Here is a 21,945-nt window from a genome sequence, read left to right on the forward strand (position 1 = left end):
AAATGTGACTGTTTAGCAACTGCATTTTGGTCTCTGAATATTTTTACATATGCCACTGCAATTCGGTATTAGAAAGGGAAGCCCAAAACATGCCACTTTCTTATACCGAATCAGTATGTTTTCCTAATTCCAAACTGCAATTCAGTAACATGTTACTAAATGGCAATTTGGGAATGATCAGACCACAATACATATTTCCGGTCGCAAAGGGCCTGATTCTGAGAAAAGGACTGTTTGCAACCAGAAAAATGGTTGATACATCTGGCCCTTAATGTCTTAATAAGTTACTTGACTGTGCGCTGCTGGCAGAATTGTTTGCACGTATCCAATGTTACCTATGCTGGCAATCTGTCATACTCTTAATTCTGTAAAATGTAATTTTAAATTTAATGTGTTTGTGAGACTCAATGGGTATTTCCAATTTGTAAAGTTACAGAAGAGAGTAGCTTTTTAGGTCGAACATTCAAGACCTCTTGTATATAATTTAGTATATACTTATATGTGTATGTTCTTTGTGGGCTCTTAAGATCAGCCCTAGGACTTGTCTACTTCTGTTTAGGGACTTTTTTCTGTTCAACTGCCTCAATTTAACTGTCTTAATAGAAAACGACCAGTAAAGGTCAGTAAAATACCAGTATTGCGTTCTGCTGAGGGACTTTTTTTTTAATGTTTCTGGCAACTACCTTTATTTCACTTTCTTGATAGAAAACGACCAGCAGAGGTCAGTAAAATACTAGAATCCCTTTAGCATTCTCTAGATTCCAGTCCATAGAAATTGTCTTCCACCAGTACCCGTAACAATAATATTTTTTTCAAATCTTGTATTTTCAACAATATGACCACCGAAGAACCTGCTTTTATATTAAAAACAGTGCTTTGGACCATACCATTTTCCGCTGAAAGGCAATATTTTTCTCCATGTGTTCCCATACTTGGTGTGTCATACAGTTTGGTGCTTATTTTCCCTCCATGTTAAAGAACAGTAGATGTCTAAGCACTGAGACTAAAATGCTGCACAGCTAAATACATATAAGGTCCCAAAGGCGAGACCGATTGCATTGCAGATGCTTGTCGAATATTCTACAAAATTAGACATTCCCTACTTTCATTCACAACATTAAAGGTCATTGCAGTAACAATGAGGTGTCTTAGGGGCATATCATCAAGGCCCATTCAGCAAGAGGGTGCTAACATTTGTATTCGCATGCTAGCACCCTTTTACACTACGCGTACCTTTGTATTTCTAATGAGATGGAAAGTGGGCGTTCCTGACATACACTACATGTCAGGAGAGCAATAACGCGTCCTTGCGCTATCAGCAAGGATGCCCTTGCATTTTAGCAGACGTTAACTAACGTCTGCTAAAATCCTGACTAAGCCACCCCTAACATTGGGGGCGGAATATGCTGATACGACCACAGGGTCGTATCAGCAAGGTTATCACCCTTTTGTAGGGAACATCGCTGGAAAACCAGCGATGTTCCCTGCAAAACGGCGATAACACCGCTATCTCTGGAATTTGTATCACCCTGGAGCCGCGCGTTGATGATAACGCGCTACCAGGGCGATAAAAAGCAGAGATAGCCAGCGATAAGAAAATTATCGCTAAGCACGGCCAGCGATAATTATCTCTGGCCGTTGCTGATATGGCCCTTCGTTTTTCTGCTTATCACTGGTGATATTCAGTTTCGGTTATTTGGTCAGATTCCAGCAACTGTTCATATTTCAACAACAAGAAAAAACAGCTGAGCTCAACACCAGCCAGGTGATTCAGGGCGGGTGACTGTTATGTTGGCCTGAGAGTACTGGCACTCATTTCTTTAAGCTTGCCGCACGCCCCCAAAGCACATGCAGGGCAAGCAATACCAGTGATTCTTTGGTAAAGTTCACTTCTGTTAGCTCTACCTTAACCACTCAATACATTCAGAATGCAGATCAGAACTTTTAAACATAATTCACACATTTCCATCATTAGTCATTAGGTGGGGATTCATTGTGATACTGCATGAGTGACTGTGACGTAGGCATTAGTGAAATGGATGTCTGACGTGTCTGCTCTCCCTTTCAGCAACTGATTGTGCAAGAAAAAAATTAATTACACAACTTTTTTTTAAAGTTTCCTTGTCTAAAGTGCTCATCGCGCTGTGCCAAGACTTAGATCACGTGGATCTGTATTGCAAATATGAGGCCCTGCTCTGGCCCAGGGCGGACCCTTAACAGGGCGTGCACGGTGCACACTGGATCACTGCACACGTGTCATAATGACTTGCTTTTCTCAGTGTAATGCAAATTTGTATCTCACTGGGAACAATTCATTAGTGAAAGGAAACCAGCTGTTTGAAGCTGCCAGTCCACCTTTCACTGTCCAGGAGGCAACACACTTCAATTTGAAAGGAAGATACCTGGGGTGGTCCCTGCAGACGTGTCCGAAATCCCTTCAGCATTACCAACGTGCCCTAGAAGCTCAAATACCAGGGGGCCATGCCTTTTGAACCCAGGGGCACGAATGTTAATAAAACGTTTGTGTTTTTAAGTAGTATAAGTGCTTTATAGGTAAATAAAGATATCCTTTGGGACAGTAACACTAACACAGAGGCAAACACAGTGACATTAAAAACACTGGCACAGAAGAACCAACACTGGCATGGGACATTGGCATGGGTACAGTAAATAAGGTAATGCTAACTAGGAGCCACTGACACTGGGGCACAAGGAAATGGGTGATGTCATATTTTGCTACCATAAACAATGGACCATTGACACAGGAAACCATGAAACAAGAGCAGCAATATGAGCAGGGCAGAGAGACACTGGACACAGATATGGGGCACAACAACTAATGGTATGACTATGTCACAGGGCAGTTTCACTGCAAAACCTGACATAGGGGTGTTGACATTAAGACAGTGGCACTAGGACACCACACAAGCACAGTGACACAACATAGGGACACAGTTCCAGGCAAACTGGGAGTGCAAGCCATGGCGTAGTGACATGTGGACACCGACAGGAGAACTGCCACAAGAACACTATCATTTGGATAGTCACTGTTACAAGGAAACTAGAGCACTGACATTGATATATGGATGTGGGGATAGTGCTACCAGAGTGTTGATATAAGTCAACAACATCAACACTAGTGCACTGTCCTAGGGACACCAGCACTCACAGAGCCACTCTGACTAAAGAGCTGTGACACTGGAGGGCATATTTACAAGCTCCGATCACCACAGGAACATCACTTAACGTGGCTTAAAGCCACCTTGTGAATAAGGCCTCCTTTCTTGCTATACTTAGCCTGAGAGGGGAGGGCAATGGTTGTTGTGGTGAGTGTTCTAGCGCAACACCCATTGATTATGACGCTGCCCCATATTTACATGGAAAACATGGCGCAACAATGAGAAATGTTTAAATTCTCCTTGTTTTTGCTGTTTCCATGTGTGCTGCGTTGTGTGGTACACATGAAAACAGCAAAATGCCATTGATTGTTTATGTGCAGGAAGGTGTCCCTTTCTGCACATTACAATTATTTTTTTAAAAAAATTACATTTTTCAAATTCTATGTGTGCTGCATTATGCAGCACACATAGAATTTTCTGAAAACCAATATGAGGGGCATTTGTATGGTACTAGGTAGTAGCAGCAATATCAAATCAAAAATCAGAAAAAAAACAGGTCCTGGAAGAGTATACTGCCAGCTTTTATAATATTTACTGCACACATCTTGGACCTGTCCTTTTCTTACTCTAATGAAATAGAAGAGGCAAGCTCACCTGTGGGCACAATGTGTGAGGCAGCTCCAGTGGTCATCCCCAAGTTGTGGAAGACATCTTCTCAATGTGCATCCTACAGACCTATATCTCTTTTAAACATCAAAATGAAACTCCTTACTGAAATTTTAGCAGTGAGATTGAGTGAACTAATTACCTCTTACCAAGCGGGTTTATTCCTAGGCAAAGACCTAAAAATATTAAAAGGTGACCAACAGCTTCAACCGGATACATTTGATAGGTGTCTTGTAGATAATGGGAGTAGTCTCATTTAGCATGTTGGCCACAGGAGTAGTTTTCCTAAGCAATGTGATTGCAGCTACTTTTTTTGAGTTCCTCTATGAAAGAGGAAAGACGTGATAACATACAGTTAAAACTAAAGTGCCAAGTTTACACATGGGTTTTTTTTATAAGTGGTACTTAGAATATTTTACAAAAATATATAAGTTTCAGTGAGTGTGTTAGGAAAAAGTTAATGAATATTTACAAATGTTCATTTATTTTAGGGAGCTTATCCTCCAACTTCTCCTATGCAATGCTGATGATTAAAGTTGTTGTCAGCATGCCTTTTTTAATGTTTTATGGGTTGGTGGTGGTTAAGTTGGTGTCTGTTAAATAGGTGGTGAATGAGTTGGTTGTACTGGGGATGGTGATGATGGTCGTGGTGGTGGTTGAGTTGGTTATAGTGCAGCAGGTGCAGGAGTTTGCTTGTGGAGGTGATTGGTTTGTGGGTATGAGAAGAGGATTGCCAACAGGGTTTGTGAATGGTGTGTCCTGCATAGGCTGAAGGGAAGCTGAAGAAGTTAGGGTCTGATTGCAATCTTGGAAGATGGGATACTTTGTCACAAATGTAACGGATATTCCATTTGCCATATTGCATATAGGAATTGTAATTTAGCGAAGCGGATATCCGTCATGTTTGTGATGGACCAACCCTGCCTGCCAACATTGTAATCAGGTCATTGTTATTTTGGTTGATGGATTTGGCTTTCTCTGAAGAGTTATCACCAAACCTTTGCCTTTACTCCTTTGTTTTTTTAGCCCATTTGTGTTGGCTTTAGTGCTCTGTGCATTTTATGACTACTAACCAGTGCTAAAGTGCTTGCGTTCTCTCCTCTAAACATGGCAACATTGGCTCACTGAATTTACATAGACGTCCCTAGTATTGTAATACCACAGGGCATGTAAATTAAATGCTACTGGCGGGCCTATGAAACTTATTGTGTCACCCACTTGATTAGCCTTTCAAGCATGCAGCCTGTGTGTACAATTTTAAAGTGCCATTTCGTTCAGCCAAGACAACGTCTTGCCAGATCCCAACCACCTTTTCCTAAAGCATATAAGTCACCCCTAGTGCAGACACTACACATCCCGGAAGGCAGTGTACAGTGTATTAGAAAAGCTGGACATGTACTTCTAAGTTTTACATGTCCTAGTAGTAAAAAACTTCTAAATTCTTTTTCACTACTGTGAGGCCTACCTCACCCTAAGGAGCACATTTAGTAGGTGCTATCTTTCAATTGGGGGCAGATAGGCATGTCATGTTTGGTGTCTAGACATATTTTTATTAAAAATCTTCTTTATTTGTAAAATCGAATCCTAAGTTACAGTTTTGAAACTTATACTTTTAGAAAGTTGGCATTTTTATGTCCTAACCATTTGGTGCCTGCAGCCTGTTTCTGGGTCGCATGACTGGGTGTAGTTGGCAGTAGGACTTTCTTCTATCCTCCCAGACATCCACGCAATAGGCCCTGCCAGGATGGGGGGGGGAAGCTGTGCCCAGCACACTTATAAACTTATTAAGCTGTGCCATGCCTTCACACAAACAAATTCTTGTAGTCAGCTTGCAACCAGGACAGTAGAGGCATGGAACACAGAGGACTTCACATGGAATTCTCTGGAAACTTCTACTACTTCAAAGCCGGCACCAGGTATACAGAATCGACCTTACACCCCAATCTTCAGTACACTCCTTGACCTATGGATGCTTCAGAAAAAGGACTGCGGTGTTGCTTTGGTGCCAGGACTGTCACTCTGCTGCCCTGCTACTCTGCCGCTCTGATGCCTACTGATTTGCTTGCTGAGAAGGAAGAGGGGATCTGCACCCTTTATAAAATCTGAAGTGACTCCAATGGTCAGTCAGCTGAACCCCTGTTCTAAGCCACAGGGCCATAACAAGTTCCAGAGGCTTCCTGGCCCTGCAACAATACCTGCCTGAGTCCTGCTGACCTCAGTCAAAGTGAGTTACTGAGTGCCAATTGGTGCCCCTCAGGTCTTGGACACATGGCAGCATGTTTATGAGTGCCTTGTGTAACCGGAGCATCAATTTTAATGATGTCCCAAGGGCGCAAACAACAAAATCATAATTATGGAGTAAGGCAAGGTAGTGTAAATTGCTGTGTTGCTTTATCCTGCATTCAGGAGGTGTTTCATGAGCTTGTGAAGGGTTTTGGATTTTGATACTTTGACAAGATTTTGACAAGACCTCGTAAACCTGGGGAAGAGCCTTTACCTTACGCCTCCTGAGGAGAGGCATAACTGGGAGAAATAATTTTATTTCTCCTTGTTTATTCCTCTTTCTGTGTGTGCTGCATTCTGAAGTATCTGTGTCTGCTGCAATCTGCAGCACACACAGAAAGAGGAAAATGCCTCTCAGAATTGCTTTTGTGCAGGATAGGTGCCCCTTTGTGCACAAAAACAATCCTGCCAACAACACAGGCACCCTTGCACCGTGGTTGAAGGTTGCCTGCATTGGCTCAAGCCTGCCAAAACAGTGCCAGTACTGGGGGAAACACCAGGATGAACCTTATTAGATAAATATGGTGCATTCCTGCTCTTTCTCATTGAATTAGGGTAGCACAGCAAGCTGATTTGCTGCACTGACCTACGATGTTGTGCTGCCCTACTTCAAATCCTCATAAATGAAGCCCTTGGTGTTGCCTCAGTTGAGCTCCCCTAAAGTTTTTGGAATCTTCATGAATTGGCCGGTCAGCACCAAGATTTGTCGCACACCGCTCACTAATGTGACGTTTTGGCAAACCTGAATCCTCATGCCACAGCGAACATCATCAACACCCGCCAGTACAATATCTGAACTTCACACTACAGCATCAACAGCTAGCATTGACCACCAACACAGAGTTCCAACAAAGACCGTCTTTACCTTTCTGGATAGCATTCTTGATGACAGCTGCTGAACCAGTGTCTTTGTAGCTGGTGCTGAAATGGTATTTCCTGATGTTGAAGCCATTGAGAAAAAATAGCTTACACATTAGAGAAATGCACATGAATGGAAAACAATGATTACCAAAAAATGATTTACAATGTATACAAATATGTAAAGCAGCATGTAGTTGCCATTAAAGTAATAATGATGTGATGTAGAATTAAAAATCAGCTTTTCCCACACTTACCTGACTGACTGATGACATTATACTTACCCGTCTCCACCATCTGTGTGCTCTAACATTCCATTGTGGTTTTCTTTGCAGAGATAGGAGCAGTAGTAGATGTAACAAGTGGTGGATGGGACTACAACACAAGGCCTTAAAAGTGAGATAAGAAAATGCATGAGTATATTTTGGTTACAAATCTGAATCTAAAAGTACAATTTCATTGCAATATTAGTCAGTAAAAACACAATTTATATAATTGATTTAGTGTCTAGGAAACAAAGTTCTCGAAATCCCCTACTGAGTGTAGATTGTTTACATAAGGACATACCTGTGTCCGTAGTGTCATGTGGTCACATTCGAATTTAGCGAGAACACCCTCACGTTAAATTTACATCTTTACTTGAACATTGTACATTGATATTCAACACACATTTCACTGTGTGCCTGTGCAGGATGCTATTTTCTGAACTGGCTTTGAATATATTTCCATTTTGTAGGCATATTATCAACTACCTTCAACATTCTGTATGAGGGTTAAGTTCACTACGCGAAATGATGTCTCTTATTTTGGTCCACTCAACGACATAGCTATCATAATACAAAAAAACAATAGCGGACTGACTGGAGCTTTGACTTGGCAGCATGGATTATGTTTATTATGTTAGCAGCATCACTTTCTTGTTTAGTTAGAGGAGCATTTTGCTGACACCTCAACGCTATCCAGTGCAAAATATTTGAAAATGTGCTCCTTAGTTTTATCCTGTGTATTAAGAGGGGTGTAAAGCTTCTAATATAATTCTATAAACACCTCCATTATCTCCTGGGTTTTATCTCTTTGAGTGCCATCCTGAGCCTTGATGTGTATGATTTGGTTGCTTATCTTGTTGAATTTGAGTGTGTTGGCAAGTTCTTTACCCGCTCTATTATGGAAAAGAAGATGTTTTGACTTTTGGGCATGAACAAAACGATAAGTTCTTTTGCTAACAATAGTATTATATGTGTACTTTACTGGCTTAATTTCCTTCAGTCGTGACTTGTTACTAGAGTGTCTGAAAGCTTTCTTCTTACTTTTTACTTCAGCACCTAGGGATTGTAAGGATTCTTTGATGGCATGGTTCTTTTTTGTCATAAGCTTAATGATTTGACCTCACATGACACACTCAAATGTGAATGCTCAGTTTCTTTACTTAACTTTTCAACGTCTGTTTCATTATCTAGAATGTCTAAATGTAACTGCCACACTCAATTTTCCCCCCCATTTGGATGAGTTAGAATAGATAATAAAATGGATCATGGTCCAAGACAAGAATTTGGTGAATCTTTGGATCGGAAGTGACTTTGAGGAGTGAGTTGTCTACCAGGAGATAATGAAAGTGAGAAACACTTGAGTGGGGATGAAAGAAGATACAATCATTACTTTTGGATTATGTAATCTCTATGCATCTTGGAGATGGTGGGTGGAGCATAAGTTGATTATGACTTGGGGGTCCTTGCGTTTCTGAATTTGAAGGCGGAGTTAGTCTCCAAAGTTGGATTCATTGGGAGGTCAAAGTAACCATCTCTAAACTATTTTTGACTCTTGCGGGACATCATTTAATTTTTTGCTGAGAGAGAGTCAGACTACTGGGTCGTTAATGCTGGAAGCATATATGTTCATCACGTATAAATCGTGTTCGATGTTTTTTAACCTAGAGAGAAGCAATTTGTCATTGGAATCATGTTCTGATGCAATAACTGCTAAGCCACACTTTCTAGATAAAAGGGTAAGCACCCCGTTCTTTTTGCCATGAGCTTCGGAGCAAGTAATGTCAAAAACCAAACCTTTCCTCATCAATAGGTCCTCTTTAAAGACTATCTTTGTTTCTTAGAGGAGTACTAAATCACCCGATAAACCTTGGCAATGATCAAGGATTTTGGATCGCTTTATGGGGTGATCCAGGTCTTTGGCATTGAGGGAGATTATATTTAAGGATGACATTGGTAAGCGTGCTGGATTGCTAATAGGCTATTAAGATGATAGAGCCACAAAGTGGAGGCGGTATGAAGGGTTGTGTAGATCAGGATATGGAGCTCTTGCAGTAAGATAATTCCACTTGGACTGTGGAATAGGAAAGAATAGGGGGAAAAAATAAAAACCTTGTAAGACCCTGCAGTTTCTGGGTTAGCTCTATCTCTGCTAAGGTCTCTACCCATCTGGAAAAATCTGTAAGAGACAAAATGCATGGGGTAATTAGAGTAGAGCACGGAAGAAGCGGCAATAACCAGCAGCGCATGCTGGCCAGCCAGATATGATAAGCATGAGTGGCAAAAAACACTAAGCGTGTTGATAGGGGGAATGTCACTGTTTTGGTATTGCCTTTGTAGGAAAGAACAACAAGGTCTTGTAATTGGAAGTAGAAGATACCTCCTTCGAAACTTATGTATATTTGTTTGGGTAATATGTATGCAGTGCACTGCCTGCAGAGAAAGCAGAGCAACATTAAATCCAATACAAGCCCACCACAACAGCAAAATTGACAACTTATGACCACCGTACAATATGATATCCTACTGAAACATTCTCTACATGTACAGACAATGCGAGTTGTGAAGATAAGTATAGCAAATGCAACGCTTTATAGTGGTCATTATAGTGCATATCCATGTCAGAAAGATACTTATGGTTCTAGGTGTTAGAGTGTAAATACCAGGATAGGTAAATTCCTGAGATCTGGCAAAAATACATCTATGGGTGACTATTAGTGGCTGAGGAGGGTTAGAAGGAGGAAGGCTAGGATGTAGGACAATAATCCTGATGACATATTGCCACCATATGAGTATTATGAGTGTATTGGAGCAAACCCACACCATGCTCGGACATGGGGAAAAGCTCTGGAACAGGTAGACTCATTAGACTAAACTTGCAAGCCAATGTGTAAGAACTATCTTAACAACTCAGGAGGCTCCTGTGTGTTTGATAATAAAGGGGACAGCCTACCCCTGACTGTGGTCAGAAGTATTTAATGTGTCAGCATATAGCCAAGGTTTTTAGCCATCATGGACAGAGGCATTAAGACACTTCTCCAGAGGTCAGGAGTGGATGGAAGCTATCCTAGCGGAGGAAATGGGAAAATCTCATTGTCAGTCAGCCTTTGTTGAAGACCCAGAAACCCTATATGATGTTTGACAGTGTCCCTTGCATAATCTTGCTAGATTATGTCTCTATGCTCTTGCCACTTAATCATTCAAGATGAGAGGTCTTGGAGTGGGCATGTTTCTTTGTCTAAAGGTTGGTACCCTCTGGGCTATTTTGATCTTGAAGCCTTTGGAAAAGGAAATTTGGAGGACTTCTGGAAACCATGCAATTAGGAAATCGGCTAAAGAGAAAGTTACATTTTTTGATATCCTCCGGTAATCCAAATATATAAAGGTTATTCCTCTAGTTGAAATCTTCCTTGTCTGTAAGTTCTCTATTCAGGGTAAGGAGCATTTGAGGCATTGTATTTGTTGTGCTTGGGCATTTGTAAAGTCATCAAAGGTAGATATTATTGTCTCCACATAGGATAATATGATTGGCAGGTCCTAGAAACCTTTGTGAATCCCAACTATCTCTACTTGAAGCAGATTTGTGTTGATCATAGTACTCTGCGCAGTGTCATGTACCGAGTTCAGTTTTAGTATAATTGCCTCTAAGGTGGAGGAGGATTCAGGGCTCCCTTTTACTGGTGAGCCTGGAATCTGGGGAGATTGTTTAGCTCACTTAAGGTTCGCTTTGGACTCTCTCTTCTTTATATTGCCCTGTCTATTGTCTGCCATCTTGAGACTGTGGGGGTGTGTAAAATATCCTAGAACCTGCATACCAGGTTTAAACAATCTGGGCCCCATTGTGACCTGCATTGCAGTGGACAAGGGCAATAATATGAGGGTGGGATGAGTAACAGTCACCCCACGTGGAAGGTGAGGTTGTTGGATCAATCTGCTAGACGTCCACTGTTGTAACCAAAATATATCCTGTCTAACGCTCTTCCAGACCAACAACTACACAAGGGTATCTTAGCTTGCTATTATGGCAAAAATTCAGATGTAGTTGAAACCCTAGTCATTGGGAGAAAAGGGAGTGATGAATATAGTTGTGCACAAACTTAGATGGAGTTTTGTGTCTCCTTTTAGCGAGCACTCCTGTTAGCACTGTTAGCATTCCTGTTAACACACTTGTCATCGTGGAGTGCAATATGGCAGGCTTAGATGCAAGATTGTCACATTATTTAGTCTAGTATGTAGAGAGTTGTGCATTCACTTTCAGCAATCACATCAAAATATCGCCGATATCTAACACGCAGTCCTGAAACTCCAGGATTGCCAAGTACAAAGATGTGCATGTATTAAAACACTGACAACACTCCCACTATGGGCTTTTTTATTTTGATCCTTCTTATGAACACTGTAGTTTGCTTTCACTACAGTTCTGCTGGCAGTTAAGAACGCATTGAGTTTGTTTAGCCGAATCACTGAAATCATCCCCAGATGAAGGCCACATAATGGCCGAAATGCATTGGGAGTTGAAAGTGTTGTGCTTAAAATAATGAATTGAAGTGAAAATTCAATTGATGAACTGTAGTGAAAGCAAACTACAGTGTTCATAAGAAGGATCAAAATAAAAAAAACTCATTAAAAGACAACTTGGAAAGCAAACGACCTCCAGCTGGAGGACATCCAGTAACCTTTGAACAGGATCAGGTGCAGACTGGGCAGTGGCATATATGTTATCTTTAGCCCTTATGACCCAAATCTTTCCACAACTCCAGGCTAGCTTCTTTATGGTTCAATCCTAAAACAAAGGCAGGTTTTTCTGTGAATATTACCCACACATGGTCTTCCAAGAGCATAACACAAATTTGAGATTTATGTGATGATAACAATAGCTCACTGTCTTTCCCATTTCACGCACAATTTTATGACATCCCTAACTTAGACTTCATATGTTTCCCGAAACAAAAAGTCAAGCTGCCTAAGGTAAGAAATGCCATACATCGGACTCGTCCTGATCTTTTGAATGAATGGCTTCCTTTAGGTCACATTGCCTCCAAAATTAAAAAAAAACATTCTCCAACATGCTTCTACAGCAAGCGTTGTTACTGTCCACAAAATGGGCTTAAGACTTCGACTTACAGGTGTTTCAACACATCTCAGAGGAAAACTGGCAAAATATATCAGCAAGCTATTCTTGAGCAATAAAATAACACTTTACATCCTCAAAATAAAAAGCTTTACTATCAATTTATTACACAGGCATCAGCTAGATTACATAAACTAGACTTGAGAGAGAGTGACTCTTGTTGGAATTGCAACAACAGGACTTGCTGATACTAACATATACTCTTCCATTGTCTACTCCCTACTCCGTATTGGGACCCAATTCAGACCCACCTCTCAGCTATTTTTAAAACTCTGATCTCCTTAGACTTTCCCATTATGGCTTTAAGACCCTGGTCCTCTAAAATCAATCAGAACCTTAACACCATGGACATGGCACTGGTAGATCTCCTTCTGGCAATCGCTGTGAAAGCCATCTTGTCAGAATAGAAAACTTTCAATCATTTCACTTTCCACAACTGGTAGACTTTGGTATCTTTTCTGAGAGAAGTTCATGAATATCAGTCCAACCACAAGATATATTCTCAAATGTTTAGTGCTGTCTGGCGCTCACTGAAAAGTTCATCAATTTTGAGAAACTCAAGTCTGCGTACCTATCATTACCAAACATTGGGTCTTAGATACCGATTCACGCCTTGTATTTATATATACCACTAACCTTTCCCCCTTCCCCTCTTGCTCCTTTACACTGTCCAATCCTCTTCCTGGTTCTATTCTTCATTGCCATACGACATTCTCTTGAGTCAGTTGTCCCACATACTCTAGTTCCATAAGAAACAGACTACACATCATACATTTTCCTCCAGTCTCATTGGGAATCATCTCATCCTGATCCCATATTCAGTAGTTACATCAGCTTTATTCTCCATACTAGTACACTTATATCTTTAACTTAAGACTGTCTGCTGTGTCCTATGCTGATTCATGTATGTACTACTTCCAATACTCATGTGTTATGGTACGTCCTCTGTATGTTTCACAAGCTTTCTGCAATACATGACAGGTTGTATGTTTTGTTAAAATGCCAATAAACTATTTGGAACTAAAAAACATAGGGGCAGATTTACAAGGACTGGCGCATCCCTGCATATCAGCAGGGATGCGCCAGGTAAGATGCGTCACGCAAGTTTACCCTTGCGCCACCACAGATGCGCCGCATTTGCAATGCGGCGCATCGTGGCGCAAGGATAAACAGATGCGTGACGCATCTGATGGCGTAATATCGGCGCATTGCTGGAGTCGTGTCACAAGCGTGACGCAACTCCAGCAATACTCAGGGGCTGCCCATACCTAACATGCTGCGTTACGCCTTACGCCTGCTTCAAGCAGGCGCAGGGTTATGACGCAGCGGCGTCGGAAAAGTGACTCATTGAAATCTTGTAGATTTCACTGCGTCACTTTTCCGAGGCTTTTTCCGACAGAACGCCCACCCTGCATACATTAAACCTGATGCAGGTTTAATGTAGCGCAGGGCTTTACAACGTGACGCATCTCCCCAGATGCTTCACGTTGTAAATAAGGCGCAACATGGCGCATGGTTTACGCCACCGCTGCGTTACTGAAGTGACGCAACGGTGGCATAAATGGGTCACAAGGGGCTTGTAAATCTGGAACATAGTCTTTTTTAACATGTTCTTTTCATTTTTAGATGTTTTAACAATATGACTTTTGATATGCTTTTGGTATTAAAGAAGCGTGATGCTTTTTTAGATTTATGGTTTTGAAGGGATATTTTACCTTATACTTTATCATAGTTGGGATAGCTTTTTAGTCATCTTATTTCAAATAATTGGATGTAATGTGGTACATTTAGATTGAGTGAGAACACCACCATTTTACATAGTGACATTAAATTTACATATTTTCTTAAACACTGTTTGTTGACATTTGACACACATTTCGTTGTGTGCCTGTGCAGGATACTATTCACTGAACTGGCTTTCATTACATTTCCACTTGGTAGGCATATTATCAACCCCCTTGAACCTTCTGAACAAGACCTAAGTTCACTAAGCAAAATGTTGTCTTATTTGTATACACTTGGGACAGACCTATCACAATACAAAAAACAATAACAGCCAGACTGGGGCTTCATCTTGGCAGCATGAGTGATGTTTATTATATAAGCAGCATCACTTCCTTGTTTAGAGGAACATTTAGCTGACATTGCGACATTGCTAACATGCTGGAATTCCAGCTGATTTCTGCTTACCTCTTGCGGGAGATGAGGCCCAGCTCTACACCAAGATAGGCACCCTGATGGCACTTACCTGTAGGTAATGAGGAGGTAGATCACCCTATAGGGATTAGGTAAAAATACATGGTTAGGATGCATAGAAAAATATAACGTATATTAATAGAAACTGTAGCCATTTTATGCATGTTTTAGAGCATGGGTATTTGCAAACATTGTTCTTGGGGCTATAAAGCATGGTCTGTGGTATGACTTAGCCCTCATTGCTCTCCTTGATGCCATCGGGTGGGTGTTCAGGGCGTGTAATATGAGTGTAGGGGAAACAAAGCATGTACATGATGTTAAGATTGAATTGTGAAGTTATGTTGAAGATATCATCCTGCCCTTGAAATTAAACACCTACTTTCTAGAGGAGTCACATATTTGACAATACTATGTTATGCTGTACCTGGGTTAGTGTCCCTCTACCACAGATTTGATTACGCTTTCTCTGCTTGCTGTCTCTGCCTTTGGTTGAGTTAAGTGTACAAAGGAAGTAACTTGATTTCTGAATTGTAATGATCTTAGGCCTCACAGTCTCTCTATCCATTTAGTCAATTATCTGTAAACATAATGAGTGCTTACAAACATGCTCAGTAAGTGTTATAAAATACTTGACAAAGACCCCCCCAACAAAGTGTGCAAGCATGGAGGTGGAATTGCCATCATCCACAAGAACAGCATCAGCTGCACCACCACCACAGGGAAGCTATCCCCCAACCTGTAACATCTGTTGTTCCACATCATAACTAACTTCACCTAGTGTGGCACTCTCATTTCCCTACCACTGAGACTGCGCTTTAACTTCATTGACACCATCAAGAACTGGGATGCACCACTCACTTTTGACTCTAGCAATTAGATCCTTGTCAGAGACCTAAACGCCCACCTGGAAGACCATAGAGACCCCAATGCAAAAGCACTAATCAAAGACCTTAGTAGTCTGGTCCTCACCCAGCAAGCAATGGGGCCTACACACTTCACCAGACAACTCCTGGACCATATTTAACCAAATTAACAATATCCAAGCCCATGAGACCACACCGGTCTCCTACACAGGCCATGCCCTCTAAAAGGTTCACCATCTAAGTCCCACTCCAATGCACACGCATCACCAATGGAAAAGACAGCCAAAATGTTAACAGCATCACTGACAATGACTGGAAAACCACTCTCAACACCCAATGACCTGGACCCAGCAAAAGACTCCCCAGAGCCATCAAAACAATTAGGTCACCTTGTGCGCTGACTTCCTGCCCACCCCCAAACACAGCAATACAACAAGATCTAGACCCCAAGCCACTTTGTACATGGAGGAACTCAAACTGATGGAAAATCAGTGCAAAAAACTGGAGCGCAAATAGAGACTGAGTCAGGAAAATGCACACAGGACCATGTTCACATGTGTCCTGAGATGCTACCACCAAATGAACCAGATCACCAAAAGCAGAGGCTCCTTCCAACTTGATCACCCCCAATAGCACCTCTGTAATGATCGCTTTCAAACCATTAGCAGCAAAATTACCTCCCTTTACTCTAAATTCAGCATGCAACTGGACCCAACAGTCATTGCCAAACACCTCCAGATTTTATCAAAAGAAGCAATGCTAATCACAAGGCCTGTCATCACCACCATAGAGCCCATCTACTTAGGAGTCCAACTGGACTCCTGTCCACACCTCACCTACTTCAGAGGACCACAAACCAGCAGCTGAATTTTCACAGTCATTCTGAATGCCTCCACCTCTTCTAAAATCCTCCCAAATGCTTAGTACATGCAATTGTCTTCCTATTGTTGAAAAACTAGTCTGCAGACCCATAAGCGCTTGTCAACTACAGACTGATCTCCCGGCCAGGGTCTTAGAGAAAATCTGTAGCAGACGTCTTACAGAATATCTCAATGAACACAAACTCCTCAACACCACTCATTCGGATTTAAGACCCAATCAGAGTAGGGAAACTGCTCTCATTGCCACTATGGATGACATCAACATGACTATGGACGAAGACATGGGCAAATTCCTCTCTGGAGATTTGGCACGGTCTTCCACCCCACCCGCATCCAATGCTTACACAACATCAAAATCCAAGGACATGCACTCTGATGGACCTGCTCATTCTTGAATGGAAGGACCTACTAAGCCAGCCCATAACGTAACATAACACCTGCGAGTTCCATAAGGATACTACCTGAGCCCGACCATCTTTAACGCATGTAAGATTCTTCTGCCCAGCATCATCCACTTTCACCACATCAACGTCCTCTCTACACCAATGGCATGCAACTCATTCTCTCCCTCATGGCCAAGAAGTCTAGTATCCATATTGAGTATAATACTTTCATGATTGAAATTGCACACTGGATGAAGACCAACTGCATAAAGCTGAAAACTGACAAAACCAAGTTTGTGATCTTCTGGAAGAGCATTTCACTGTGGCACTCTGCCTGATGGCCAATAGAGCCAGGACCAACACCGATCTCCACCCTGACAAGAACCTCAGGAAGGTCATCAACAGCCAGCGCGACATAACCGCCCAAGTCAACGTCATAACTGCCTCATATTTCCATACCTTAAAGATGCTGAGGAAGATTTTCAAAGGATTCTTGAATGTTTAAGAAGCTTTATTAAATAACAAGAATTAAGGTACAAAAAGCCAGCAGATAAATAATGAATTAAAAAGCAAAAAAGTACAAAGACCAGCTAGCAATAAAATCAAATAATAAAGCTATTTTTGTTTTAAAACAGCAATGAGGGGGAGGGAAAGAGGGGAAGTGAGGGAGGGGAGGTAAGGAATACTCTTACAGCTGAAGAACAAGTTAAATTGCATAAACTATAAAAACAAACTTATAACAATTAAAGAGATCAACTTTTGCAGACTTATTTTGATATAATACCTAAAAGATGCTGAGGAAGATTTTCAAATGGTTCCTAATCAGCACACAGAAAGCTATCACACACTCCCTTGCCATGAGCAAACTAGACTAAAGGAAATTCCTCTGAAACAAAAAACTTACCAAAAGGCTGCAGGCCATGCAGAATCAGTGGCCAGAATCAGTCTCAATGTACCACACTGCACTGACATCACAACACACCTGAAAGAGCTCCACTGACTCTCATAAACAAAGGAGTACAAATCAAACTCATTACCAACATTTTAACCAAATTTGTGATCTTCTGGAAGAGCATTTCACTGTAGCACTCTGCCTGATGGCCAACAGAGCAAGGACCAACAACGCTCTCAACCCTGCCAAGAACCTCAGGAAGGTCATCAACAGCAAACTCGACATGACCGCCAAACGTCATCGTCATCAGTGCCTCATATTTCCATATCTTAAAGATGCTGAGGAAGATTTTTAAATGCATCTTGTATGTTTAAGAAGCTTTATTAAATAATAAGAATTAAGGTACAAAAAGCCAGCTGATATATAATGAATTAAAAAGCAAAAACGTACAAAGAACAGCAAGCAATAAAATCAAACAAGAAAGCTATTTTTGTTTTAAAACAGCAATAAGGAGGAGGGAAGGAGGGGAAGGGAGGGAGGGGAGGTAAGGAATACTCTAACAGTTGAAGAACAAGTTAAATTGCATAAACTATAAAAACAATCTTATAACAATTAAAGAGATCAGCTTTCCAACAAGAAACTAGTGAAAAAAGAACAAAGAAACATAAACATTCATTGAGGCTTAACATTTTCAAAACGTATGCAAGAACTTTTTGTTTTTGCAGTCTTATCTGGATATAATACCTTAAAGATGATCAGGAAGATTTTCAAATGATTCCTAATCAGCACCCAGAAAGTCATCATAAACTCACTTGTAATGAGCAAACTGGACTAAAGGAAATTCCTCTGAAACAAAAAACTTACTAAAAGGCTGCAGACCATTCAGAATCAGGGGCCAGAATCACTCTCATTGTGCCACGCTGCACTGACATCACACCACACCTGACTCCATCAACAAAGGAGTACAAATCAAACTCCTTATCTACATTTTCAAGGTACTATACACAGGTCCAACATACTTCAATAACGCATCTGCTTTCAATGACCTTCCAGAAACCTCTGCTCATCCAGACTACTTGCACACATCCCACACACACAGAGAACTAGATCCGATGATTGATCCTTCTTTTACATTCATCAGTCCTAAAGTGTTGAACAATCAGCTGCTACACCTGAGAGCCTCCTGGTTACTTCTTGAAGTTTGCAAGAAGTCATAGACCTGGCTTTTCAAGCAGTCCAACTAGGCCCTAGGTTTGACTAGACTCACACCTGCTCAGTGCCAGGATACTCCCCACCCCGGTGATAATGGGCTCTACAAATCCTCCACTGCTAACATGGGACAGAGGGAAAGTGTTGGTCAATGCACTTCGAAACGTAATGTTTTATCCATGCTTTACCTGTTTGAAAAATTATGTTAACTGTGTATTGAATGTCTGGCCAGGTTCCACAGTGCAGTGCCAATTTTTTTTTGTGAGTGTAGCACTTGAGTTGCACCATCAGAACCACTCACACTCAGGTTCTCGTTTAATGAACAAGATAGAATGTATGGAATTAAAAGTATGTTTTTTTAAAATTAATTGTGGCAGACTGGGTGCTCTTGGGTTATCACATATTTCTTTGTTTTCAGTTTTTATTTAACAGAGATAGGAACATTTAAATTGGTAGTACTTATGTCATGGGCAAGCAGTATTGTAATCCAAACATCATTTTATCTTACTCATGAGGGAGAGAACACACCATCCTATAGAACACTCACTAAAATGTGGTGTGGTGAGAAAATTATGAATCTTGAAACATGGAGTCCTATACTATGATGTTGGTACTCCTACAAATGTTTCAAATGGTGGGGTTGGAAATGAACCTGCGATTCTACCAAGCAAGCTCTCCTTTAGGAGTCTCTCTGCTACCATGCATGCTGCATTGACATTCAATTGTCACAGTAGTTTATGTGCAGAACACCCAATACCAGGATCCTTCAACCAAATACAACATCTGTGCTGCATGTCTATTAGGGTACATGTTGAACCAGGGCAGCAGCATATGAACATGCAGTGGTTTGGAAAAAACCTAACTAGTTTTAGAATGTAATGGGTTATTTGCCTTTTTGTTGTTCTTAATGCATCTAAAATCTGGGTGAGATGCAAGGCCCCAGAAGGAACAGACATGTTTGAATTTTCATGACCCTGCAGGACGAGAGCACACTTTCTTATTAAATGTCCTGCAGGCTTGTTTTTTGTTTCAAATGGAATATTGCAATTAACCCGTTTACCACGGTGGTAATCCCGCCGCGGTGCAGGGCGTCCCATTGAGTGGGCAGGGTCGCGTTGGCCAACGGACGTGTGCAGCACTACCGAGGTAGTGCTCGCGATGGCCGTTGGCCAACCGGCACAACGAAGGGTTAAATAGTTGTTTTAAATGGTCCTGTTATTGATATTCTCTAGTCATGTGTTCACTTCAGTCTGATCCTGCTCATTTTCACGATCTTTGACCTTGGCCACCTGAAATGACAGTCATACTCAAGCCAGGTGGTAACTCTGTAAACAAGATGAACCTTAAGAATGTTGTTTGCATAGAAAATAATGGGGGTTGCCAAATCTGGGTTCTTCTCAAATCGCCAATTAGTAATGTTCTCATCAACCTTGAACCTTCTATCCATAGTGAACTTTTCCCCATCTCCCTCTCTTTCTTGTCATTCCCTCCTTTTCCCACATATAAGTGAAAAACCATCAATAACGTCACCCTTTCAAATTTTCTCATTGACCTCCACTGATACATGCAAAGAAAGCATATCGGGCTTAGATAGGACAGTCTCCTGTCCACCAGTGCCTTTTAGAGAAGCAACTTTATCCCTTTCAGCAAATTGTTCCCCTTTTTTACATGGTGTATCTGTAGTTTAAGGGTCCTTATGTCTGAACCCCTTGTTCTCTTTACCCTCCCTACCCTGAGAAACTTACCCTCCTTTCTTGCAATCAGCCACAGTGACCTTGACTTGTTTCTTCAGATCTGCACTTTTGGTTAAGAACAAAGCTTGAAAAGGGCCAATAAAGAGGTTATAGAAGAACTGGTAGTCTATTTATCTGTATTGGATGCTAACTGTGTGACTAAATTGACGAATGAGATAACACCTCTGAATTACTGTCTGGAGGGTCTTTACTACAGCCTGGGAGTGATTAGTCTTGTTAGGACGAGCAGGCTGCAGCTATTCTTTGACTCTTGCTAGGTTTGGGAGTCCTTTCCCTCCAACTGATCATGATCCAGAGGTCTGTCTTTTGGAACCATGGTGAGGTCCTTCGAAGACTGTCTATTCCCAGCAGCTTGTGGTGGTATATTGAACCACCTAGAATGGTAAACAACTTGGATGTCTTACTCTAGCCCTTAATTGGATGCAGATCTGATGGACCCACCCTCATACCCCAAGTTAGCCAGTCACCATGGGGATTTTACACGTCAGGAAATAGAGAGCCCTCCGGACGCATATCGGCATCCGTAGCATTGTTCACAACTATTTGGGCTTAATACATTGCCCTTGAGTCTTTTGATTCCTGAAAAGACACGGATCAGGGTCCTAGTCAGTAAGCGTATGAACATACAGTGTGCTTGAAGATTGTGAAGATATCTGAAACTTTGTTCCTTTTTCTTTTCATTGACCCCATATTGGCCAATTCATGTACGGATAATTAATTTGTAAGCTTAATGGGATGTTCCGAATTTGAGATTCGGATGTCCAATGTCTACTTACCGGGACAGAAGTAAAACCGGCATAGAGGTATGAGAGTGCTTCGACATAGGAAGACAGCCCTGAGGAAGTCGTGGGTTATTTTCCCAGATGACGAAACACGTTTTGGCTGGATAACAAAAAAGAAGGAAATAAAGACCAAGAAAATCTAATTTGAAATGTGCTCTATTATATTATTGTACTAAGTTGGTAATTGATTTAAGTGTGTGCTCGGGGGGAGTGCATATGGCCAGTCACCATGGTCTGTGGTTTCTGTCAGGATCCCGCAAGTCTTACCTTATGTACTTGTGGAGCAATCTTACAGGGATGACGTGAACAACCTCCACCGTCCCCCACCTTTCCCTAGCAAAGGAATATATACTGACCAGGGCAAGGATGAGACCAGGAGAAGGAGTCCTAAAGGCATTTTGTGGAGATGCCTTACGTGAAGACCTGGTTGGGTATTCCTACTCATGCTGATGGAACTCTCCTAGGAATCACTGGCTTGATAAGGAAATAACCATATGATTAGTGCATTTGCCCTCTCTTCTCCCAGGGATAACACACATATATCACTCACACGAACACCAGAGGTGATGCCAAAGGTATATAGTCACCTGGAGACGTAAGGATGAGCTGAGGGCAAACAGGACAAACAGGAAGGTACCTGGTAAACACTCCTTTTCCTGCTTAAC

The 21,945-nt window shown here is 41.5% G+C and overlaps 1 protein-coding gene across 6 annotated transcripts in view; it reads left to right on the forward strand.

The window, feature by feature from the left end:
* The window catches only part of LOC146809212 (putative methyltransferase DDB_G0268948), a 520,756-nt gene that overhangs the window by 102,367 nt on the left and 396,444 nt on the right, over positions 1-21,945 (forward strand). For 3 of the 6 annotated variants that reach the window (XM_085614312.1, XM_085614313.1, XM_085614314.1), the window contains one exon: positions 7,262-7,322. The exons of the other annotated variants lie outside the window; for them this stretch is intronic. In XM_085614312.1, the coding sequence (XP_085470438.1) occupies positions 7,296-7,322 (27 nt within the window). In that variant the 5' untranslated portion in view covers positions 7,262-7,295. The remainder of the gene's footprint in view (positions 1-7,261; positions 7,323-21,945) is intronic. 6 annotated transcript variants of the gene reach the window in all.

Source organism: Triturus cristatus, chromosome 7, assembly GCF_964204655.1.
Source record: "Triturus cristatus chromosome 7, aTriCri1.1, whole genome shotgun sequence".
NCBI lineage: Eukaryota > Metazoa > Chordata > Amphibia > Caudata > Salamandridae > Triturus > Triturus cristatus.